The sequence below is a fragment of the Nerophis lumbriciformis genome, linkage group LG22, assembly GCF_033978685.3.
Source record: "Nerophis lumbriciformis linkage group LG22, RoL_Nlum_v2.1, whole genome shotgun sequence".
Classification (NCBI taxonomy): Eukaryota; Metazoa; Chordata; class Actinopteri; order Syngnathiformes; family Syngnathidae; genus Nerophis; species Nerophis lumbriciformis.
The window spans coordinates 42,261,287-42,271,574 of record NC_084569.2 but is presented as its reverse complement, the minus strand read 5'-3'; the positions used below and the strand labels follow the sequence as shown (position 1 = coordinate 42,271,574).

At 40.5% G+C, this 10,288-nt stretch overlaps 1 protein-coding gene across 2 annotated transcripts; it reads right to left on the bottom strand.

Annotated features, from left to right (window-relative positions):
* Nucleotides 1-202: 202 nt before the first annotated feature.
* Nucleotides 203-9,857, bottom strand: sgf29 (SAGA complex associated factor 29). 2 transcript variants are annotated; one of them, XM_061973364.2, is made up of 10 exons: nucleotides 9,719-9,857; nucleotides 7,215-7,289; nucleotides 7,034-7,109; nucleotides 6,897-6,969; nucleotides 4,071-4,135; nucleotides 3,877-4,006; nucleotides 3,664-3,810; nucleotides 953-988; nucleotides 703-865; nucleotides 203-629 (listed from the first exon to the last, which is right to left on the bottom strand). In XM_061973364.2, the coding sequence occupies exons 2-10, from the start codon at nucleotides 7,278-7,280 to the stop codon at nucleotides 513-515; spliced, it is 873 nt and encodes a 290-aa protein (XP_061829348.1). In that variant the 5' UTR covers nucleotides 7,281-7,289; nucleotides 9,719-9,857; the 3' UTR covers nucleotides 203-512. The 2 variants fall into 2 exon arrangements, with proteins under 2 accessions (XP_061829348.1, XP_061829349.1); XM_061973365.2 differs by having other exon boundaries at nucleotides 7,215-7,292; nucleotides 9,719-9,806.
* Nucleotides 9,858-10,288: the final 431 nt, after the last annotated feature.

Here is a 10,288-nt window from a genome sequence, read left to right as displayed (position 1 = left end):
AGGTAAGTAAGTAGTGCAGGTAAGTAAATAGTACAGGTAAGTAAGTAGTGCAGGTAAGTAAGTAGTGCAGGTAAGTAAATAGTACAGGTAAGTAGTGCAGGTAAGATGCAAACATGTTAAATACAAGTTTTAGTGATCTAGAAAAAACGTTTTTTTTATTTCATTTTGACACTAAAGCAAAACAAAAATGGATCTTTGGGAATCAAGATTACAAAAATCACATTTATTATTTTGTATGAAATACACCACCGCCACCCCCAAAGGGACAAGCAGTAGAAAATGGATGGATTGATGAAATACACTTCACCTCTATCTAACCACATCTTTGGGCACACACACACACACACACACACACACACACACACACACACACACACACACACACACACACACACACACACACACACACACACAGACACTCGCACACACACAGACACTTGCACACAGACACTCACGCACACGCACACACACACACACACACTCACACACAGACACTCGCACACACACGTACATCACTTCTTCTTGTTCTCCTTGCAGGCGACCACGTAACGCTGCGCCACGTTGAGGGGCGGTGAATAACCGTCAGCGTACGACGTGTCCTCGAACAGCACCGAGTAGTCGTCTTGTGGCTACACACACACACACAACTTTGTCAGTGTATGGACACATCACGTATGTGTGTGTGTGTGTGTGTGTGCTCACCCGGTAGGGGCGTGTGTGTATGAGTGCGCGGTAGAAGCAGGTGGTCTGGGGGTAGAGGGCCAGCACCAGCTGGTCTTTGTTGAAGAGAGCCTCAGGGTCCGTCTCAGGGTTGGCCTTCCACTGAGGCAGAGGGATGATGCGGCGCCTGCTGAGTGTGTGTCGCCTGTACACACACACACACACACACACACACACACAGGAAGTGACCTCAGCTATGCACACAGTTACTTCCTGCTGTGAAAGTACTCACTCTTTGCCTTCTTCATCGATGTCATCCACCTCGTACCTGCAACAGGTGACATACCGTAAGTGTCTAAGTGTGTGTACGAGTGTGTTCTTGAATTTGTATCCTTCTTGAGACATGAAGAAGGAAAAGTATCTTCCGTATGAGGAGGTGTGAACAGGTGATGACATAAATCATGGTCCCAATAACATTGCATATAATAGAGAGCCAAATACTAGAGTCCGTGAACATTGCTCCAAAGTCAGGACTTTTTTGCTGATTTAATGTGCATACAAAAGTAAACATTGACAGGTGCAAAGGCAGCAATATATGATCAAACAAGACAGCAGCTAAAGAAGGACTTCCCTATTCATCCCCCAAAAAACCCGGCAGGTGAACAGCTGATTTTTATGACTTCCGGTGCTGACGTAAGACAAGCCATATGTGACCGTAGGATGAACTAAACTAATACACTAAGACTATAGTGGCCATTAACACGTAGCTTCTACAGCTGGGTTGCCCAAAGTGCGGCACAGGGGCCATCTGTGGTCCCTGACTCCTTTGTCATTGGTCTTAAGCACATTATAAAAAAAACAAAAAAATAGAGATCTCATTTGCACCCCTGCTGGTGACATCTATCAACATGAGGGTGGGCCCAAAGAGGGTTTTTTCTAAATTGACTGTGTGTCACTTTTAAAAGTGCTCCCCCTCTGGTCAACATATGAAATAACAAGTGTGTGTCAAAATGTGAAGTGCTCCCCCTCTGGACAAAATATGTAATAACAAGTGTGTGTAAGAAATTGAAATGCGCCCCCTTTGGCCAAAATGTATTTTTTAAAAATGAATAAATATGTATATAGAGACATACTGTAATAACTTGAAGTAAATAAAGAAGATTAAAAACCAATTACAAACAAAAAATAAAAAAATAAACTAAAAGCTTACCTTTTTCATATGTGCGTAGTATGTATACAGGTAAAAGCCAGTAAATTAGAATATTTTGAAAAACTTGATTTATTTCAGTAATTGCATTCAAAAGGTGTAACTTGTACATTATATTTATTCATTGCACACAGACTGATGCATTCAAATGTTTATTTCATTTAATTTTGATGATTTGAAGTGGCAACAAATGAAAATCCAAAATTCCGTGTGTCACAAAATTAGAATATTACTTAAGGCTAATACAAAAAAGGGATTTTTAGAAATGTTGGCCAACTGAAAAGTATGAAAATGAAAAATATGAGCATGTACAATACTCAATACTTGGTTGGAGCTCCTTTTGCCTCAATTACTGCGTTAATGCGGCGTGGCATGGAGTCGATGAGTTTCTGGCACTGCTCAGGTGTTATGAGAGCCCAGGTTGCTCTGATAGTGGCCTTCAACTCTTCTGCGGTTTTGGGTCTGGCATTCTGCATCTTCCTTTTCACAATACCCCACAGATTTTCTATGGGGCTAAGGTCAGGGGAGTTGGCGGGCCAATTTAGAACAGAAATACCATGGTCCGTAAACCAGGCACGGGTAGATTTTGCGCTGTGTGCAGGCGCCAAGTCCTGTTGGAACTTGAAATCTCCATCTCCATAGAGCAGGTCAGCAGCAGGAAGCATGAAGTGCTCTAAAACTTGCTGGTAGACGGCTGCGTTGACCCTGGATCTCAGGAAACAGAGTGGACCGACACCAGCAGATGACATGGCACCCCAAACCATCACTGATGGTGGAAACTTTACACTAGACTTCAGGCAACGTGGATCCTGTGCCTCTCCTGTCTTCCTCCAGACTCTGGGACCCCGATTTCCAAAGGAAATGCAAAATTTGCTTTCGTCAGAAAACATGACTTTGGACCACTCAGCAGCAGTCCAGCTGGTGTCGGTCCACTCTGTTTCCTGAGATCCAGGGTCAACGCAGCCGTCTACCAGCAAGTTTTAGAGCACTTCATGCTTCCTGCTGCTGACCTGCTCTATGGAGATGGAGATTTCAAGTTCCAACAGGACTTGGCGCCTGCACACAGCGCAAAATCTACCCGTGCCTGGTTTACGGACCATGGTATTTCTGTTCTAAATTGGCCCGCCAACTCCCCTGACCTTAGCCCCATAGAAAATCTGTGGGGTATTGTGAAAAGGAAGATGCAGAATGCCAGACCCAAAAACGCAGAAGAGTTGAAGGCCACTATCAGAGCAACCTGGGCTCTCATAACACCTGAGCAGTGCCAGAAACTCATCGACTCCATGCCACGCCGCATTAACGCAGTAATTGAGGCAAAAGGAGCTCCAACCAAGTATTGAGTATTGTACATGCTCATATTTTTCATTTTCATACTTTTCAGTTGGCCAACATTTCTAAAAATCCCTTTTTTGTATTAGCCTTAAGTAATATTCTAATTTTGTGACACACGGGATTTTGGATTTTCATTTGTTGCCACTTCAAATCATCAAAATTAAATGAAATAAACATTTGAATGCATCAGTCTGTGTGCAATGAATAAATATAATGTACAAGTTACACCTTTTGAATGCAATTACTGAAATAAATCAAGTTTTTCAAAATATTCTAATTTACTGGCTTTTACCTGTATATTATTAATGTGTAAATACACTTCTTTATATATCTAGAAAGGCTGGTCCTAAAGAGGGAGGCTTTTTTCTCATTTCTCAAGAAGGTAACAAATACAAGAATGTGTGTGTGTGTGTGTGTGTGTGTGTGTGTGTGCACCCACACGGGGTGAAAGCTGATATTCGTACTTGTTGGCGGCGTGGCTGTAGCTGACCACCTCAGCCAGGATCCATTGCTCGTCTCCGTCCACGGCCTTGACCCTGGCCGCCACCTTGTCGCCCTGCTTGGCCACGTAGTCACCGCTGGCGGGCGTGGCCCCGCACAGAGGGGGGGGGCTGGACATGGCGAGGGAGAGGACGGGCGTTACGGTGTTTGGGACATTGCATCAGAGGGCGCCGTACCTCTCGCCGGGTTTGCCGATCCACAGAGGCAGCGTCATGGCCGACTGCTGGAGGAGCGTCATCAGAACGCCGCGCCTCATGGTCTTCCTGGGGGGGTCGCTGTCGTTGTACACTCCCGCCATCTTGGCGGCTGCAAGATACAATGTCGTCGGTGAGGAGTCACGCGGCAAGATGGCGGCAACGTGCGTACTCACCGATCCTTCGCTCCTCCAACAAGGACTTGATCTCAGCAATTTTATCCAGAGAGCGGCGCAGGATGCTGACAACAACACGTAACATGCAGTTAGCCTGTTACTATGGCAACGTGATGTTTACAACACGCAGTAAGCGTGTTACTATGACAGCGTGATGTTTACAACACGCAGTAAGCGTGTTACTATGACAACGTGATGTTTACAACACACAGTAAGCATGTTACTATGACAACGTGATGTTTACAACACACAGTAAGCATGTTACTAAAACATGGTGATGCCTACTACACAGTATGGATGCTACTATGGCAACGTGATGTTTACAACACACAGTAAGCGTGTTACTATGACAGCGTGATGTTTACAACACGCAGTAAGCGTGTTACTATGACAACGTGATGTTTACAACACACAGTAAGCGTGTTACTATGACAACGTGATGTTTACAACACACAGTAAGCATGTTACTATGACAACGTGATGTTTACAACACACAGTAAGCATGTTACTATGACAATGTGATGTTTACAACACACAGTAAGCATGTTACTATGGCAACGTGATGTTTACAACACACAGTAAGCATGTTACTATGACATGGTGATGCCTACTACACACAGTAAACATGTTACTATGACATGGTGATGCCTACAACACAGTATGGATGTTACTATGGCAACGCTATGTTTACAACACACAGTAAGCATGTTACTATGACATGGTGATGCCTACTACACAGTATGGATGCTACTATGGCAACGCTATGTTTACAACATGCAGTAAGGATGTTACTCTGACAATGTGACGCTTACAACACGCAGTAAGCATGTTACTATGGCAACGTGATGTTTACAACGTGCAGTAAGCATGTTACTATGGCATGGTGATGTTTACAACACAGAGTAAGAATGTTACTAAAACATGGTGATGCCTACTACACAGTATGGATGTTACTATGGCAACGCTATGTTTACAACATGCAGTATGGATGTTACTATGGCAACGCTATGTTTACAACATGCAGTAAGGATGTTACTATGACAATGTGACGCTTACAACATGCAGTAAGCATGTTACTATGGCAATGAGATGTTTACAACACATAGTAAGCATGTTACTATGGCAACGTGATGTTTACAACACACAGTAAGCATGTTACTATGGCATGGTGATGTTTACAACACGTAGTAAGCATGTTACTATGGCAACATGATGTTTACAACACACAGTAAGCATGTTACTATGGCATGGTGATGTTTACAACACACAGTAAGCATGTTACTATGGCAACGTGATGTTTACAACACACAGTAAGCGTGTTATTATGACATGGTGATGTTTACAACACACAGTAAGCATGTTACTATGACATGGTGATGCCTACAACACACAGTAAGCATGTTACTATGACATGGTGATGCCTACAACACACAATATGCATGTTACTATGGCAACGTGATGTTTACAACACACAGTAAGCATGTTACTATGACATGGTGATGTTTACAACACACAGTAAGCATGTTACTATGACATGGTGATGTTTACAACACGCAGTAAGCATGTTACTATGGCATGGTGATGTTTACAACACACAGTAAGCATGTTACTATGGCAACGTGATGTTTACAACACACAGTAAGCGTGTTATTATGACATGGTGATGTTTACAACACACAGTAAGCATGTTACTATGACATGGTGATGTTTACAACACACAGTAAGCATGTTACTATGGCAACGTGATGTTTACAACACACAGTAAGCATGTTACTATGGCATGGTGTTGTTTACAACACACAGCAAGCATGTTACTATGACATAGTGATGTTTACAACACACAGTAAGCATGTTACTATGGCAACGTGATGTTTACAACGCACAGTAAGCATGTTACTCTGACATGGTGATGTCTACAACACACAGTAAGCATGTTACTATGGCAACGTGATGTTTACAACACATAGTAAGCATGTTACTATGGCATGGTGATGTTTACAACACACAGTAAGCATGTTACTATGGCAACGTGATGTTTACAACACACAGTGAGCATGTTACTATGGCATGGTGTTGTTTACAACACACAGCAAGCATGTTACTATGACATAGTGATGTTTACAACACACAGTAAGCATGTTACTATGGCATGGTGTTGTTTACAACACACAGCAAGCATGTTACTATGACATAGTGATGTTTACAACACACAGTAAGCATGTTACTATGGCATGGTGATGTTTACAACACACAATATGCATGTTACTATGACATGGTGATGCCTACTACACAGTATGGATGTTACTATGGCAACGCTATGTTTACAACATGCAGTAAGGATGTTACTATGACAATGTGACGCTTACAACACTCAGTAAGCATGTTACTATGGCAACGAGATGTTTACAACACGTAGTAAGCATGTTATTATGGCAATGTGATGTTTACAACACACAGTAAGCATGTTACTATGACATGGTGATGTTTACAACACACAATATGCATGTTACTATGGCAACGCTATGTTTACAACACGCAATAAGGATGTTACCATGGCAACGTGATGTTTACAACACGCAGTAAGCATGTTACTATGGCAACGTGATGTTTACAACACGCAGTAAGCATGTTACTATGGCAACGTGATGTTTACAACACGCAGTAAGCATGTTACTATGGCAACGTGATGTTTACAACACGCATTAAGCATGTTACTATGGCAATGAGATGTTTACAACACGTAGTAAGCATGTTACTATGGCAACGTGATGTTTACAACACGCAGTAAGCATGTTCCCACGGCAACATAATGTTTACAAAGCTCACCCGCACTCGGCCTCTGCATCCGCCTTGGCGGTGGTGTACAGTCCTCTCAGCTTGGTGCGGTAGTATGGGGACGCTACAGACATCAAAGAGCACGCGAGTCACATGACCAATGCACATAAACAAACATGGCCACTCACTTTTGTTTTCAGTCTGCATCCTTTCATGTGTCTTCTGAATGTTGAGCAGATTGTGTTCACTGCGAGACCTCTCCTCCTGCAACACACACGCACACACACACACACACACACACACACGCACACGCACACACACACACACAGTCATATGACGTCTATGCTGTCTGCGCACAGGTGAGCTCACCTGAGTCTGTTTGATGAGCTGATGGAGCTCAGTGAGCAGCTCAGCGATCTTTGTGTCTGCAGACATGAGCACCACCTGCTGGCAAAGGAGAGAACACAATAGACACAACTATCTTTAATAAAAAATATGTTTAGAAAAAACAAAAACTCTCAGGAATCTCGAATGAAGTTTGTTGTTTTACTGCGAGAGAAAAACATTTTTTCTTCACGTTTCATAAAAAACTAGCGATTGGTGGCGCTTTTAGTGTCCTTGCTGATGAAATATATGACATCAGTGTCACGACTTGATCTTGGGAGTTTGCTTTTCCGGGATGCAACGGAAAGTTGGCTCGGGCGAGACGGGAATGGAGGTACATGATTTATTTATATTTATCAAAAAAAAAGGAATAAATGAAAGCGCGCACAGTGGCGGAGAATAAACTTTGAAACCAAAAGACTATAGCAAAAAGTACAAACAAAAAACACGCACAATGGCGGAGAACAAACTATGAAACCAAAAAGACTATAAATATGGAACAAAAACTTACTTGGCTTGAGGAATTGACATGAAAAGAAGCATCAGGCATGAACAGAGCATAAATGTGTTGATGTCACCAGAAAGACAAACTAAAAACACTGAACTTAAATACTACAGACTTGATTAACGAAAACAGGTGCGTGACTCAAAACGTGAAACAGGTGCGTGACGTGACAGGTGAAAACTAATGGGTTGCTATGGTGACAATCAAGAGTGCACAATGAGTCCAAACGTGGAACAGGTGAAACTAATGGGGTAATCATGGAAACAAGACAAGGGAGTGAAAAGCCAGAAACTAAACAAAACATGACTTAATACAAAACATGATTACACAGACATGACAATCAGTATGTAATATAAGACATCAGTATGTAATATATGACGTCAGTATGTAATATAAGACATCAGTATGTAATATATGACGTCAGTATGTAATATATGACATCAGTATGTAATATAAGACATCAGTATGTAATATATGGCGTTAGTATGTAATATAAGACATCAGTATGTAATATATGACATCAGTATGTAATATAAAACATCAGTATGTAATGCATGACGTCAGTATGTAAAACATGACGTCAGTATGTAATACATGACGTCAGTATGTAATATATGACGCCAGTATGTAATATATGACGTCAGTATGTAATACATGACGTCAGTATGTAATACATGACGTCAGTATGTAAAACATGACGTCAGTATGTAATACATGACGTCAGTATGTAATATATGACGTCAGTAAGTAATGTATGAGGTCAGTATGTAATGTATGACGCCAGTATATAATGTATGACATCAGTATGTAATATATGACGTCAGTATGTAATACATGACGTCAGTATGTAATGTATGAGGTCAGTATGTAATATATGACGTCAGTATGTAATATATGACGTCAGTATGTAATACATGACGTCAGTATGTAAAACATGACGTCAGTATGTAATATATGACGTCAGTATGTAATGTATGAGGTCAGTATGTAATATATGACGTCAGTATGTAATATATGACGTCAGTATGTAATACATGACGTCAGTATGTAAAACATGACGTCAGTATGTAATATATGACGTCAGTAAGTAATGTATGAGGTCAGTATGTAATGTATGACGCCAGTATGTAATACATGACGTCAGTATGTAATGTATGACATCAGTATGTAATATATGACGTCAGTATGTAATATATGACGTCCGTATGTAATATATGACATCAGTATGTAATACATGACGTCAGTATGTAAAACATGACGTCAGTATGTAATACATGACGTCAGTATGTAATATATGACGTCAGTAAGTAATGTATGAGGTCAGTATGTAATATATGACGTCAGTATGTAATGTATGACGTCAGTATGTAATATATGACATCAGTATGTAATGTATGACGCCAGTATGTAATACATGACGTCAGTATGTAATGTATGACATCAGTATGTAATATATGACGTCAGTATGTAAAACATGACGTCAGTATGTAATACATGACGTCAGTATGTAATATATGACGTCAGTATGTAATATATGACGTCAGTATGTAATATATGACATCAGTATGTAATGTATGACGTCAGTATGTAATATATGACGTCAGTATGTAATATATGACGTCAGTATGTAATATATGACGTCAGTGCGTAATATATGACGTCAGTGTGTAATATATGACGTCAGTATGTAATATATGACGTCAGTGCGTAATATATGACGTCAGTATGTAATATATGACATCAGTATGTAATATATGACGTCAGTATGTAATATATGACGTCAGTATGTAATATATGGTGTGGTTAGCAGGATATATTACGTATATTAGCACTTTGTTATGCTAGCGAGTGTTAGCCGCGACCACACGTCCAACACTAAAAGCACGCGACCTCGTGAGACAGACGAGACACTACAGATGATATATTATTCACACATTGTTCACACATTATTCACGTTCACACAACATATTTCAGGGCAACTTACGGAGAGAACGGAGGTGTTGAAACAATCGACTTGCTAGCGGCTTAGCTTGTTCTTCTTCTACGTTTCGGAGCTGCAGCGCACGTGGTCGCCCCCTGGAGGCCGGAAGCAGCATGAAGGCAAACAGGACGGGCAGACAAGGATTTCAACTGGGAATAATATTATTATTATTATTATTATTATTATTATTATTATTATTATTATTATTATTACATGAACCTTTAACATCACATCTTGTGAATAATATTTATATATGAACATTTAACATCACATCTTGTGAATAATATTCATATATGAACATTTATCACCACATCACTTTACACGAAGACGATGCTTGACATCATGCAGGGAGAAAAACGTAAGCAAAAATAGGTGATTCCAGTCAACGGATGAAGGAAATAGTCAATGAGAAACTACAAGCCTTATTAATTGAAAACTTACAGGACAGAACAATATGAAGTTCAAAACAAAACATAAGACAAAAACATTGAGAGAACAATATGAAGTTTAAACAAAACCTAAGACAAAAACAATATGAATATAAAACAAAACCTAAGACAAAAACAATATGAA

Coding starts and splice junctions, on each gene's coding strand:
- sgf29 (XM_061973364.2), bottom strand. CDS start 7,280: ATGTCTGCAGACACAAAGATCGCTGAGCTGCTCACTGAGCTCCATCAG. Junction 6,970..7,033: donor GATGCAGACTGAAAACAAAA/GTGAGTGGCCAT, acceptor TGATGTCTGTAG/CGTCCCCATACTACCGCACC. Junction 4,136..6,896: donor GATGCAGAGGCCGAGTGCGG/GTGAGCTTTGTA, acceptor TGTTGTTGTCAG/CATCCTGCGCCGCTCTCTGG.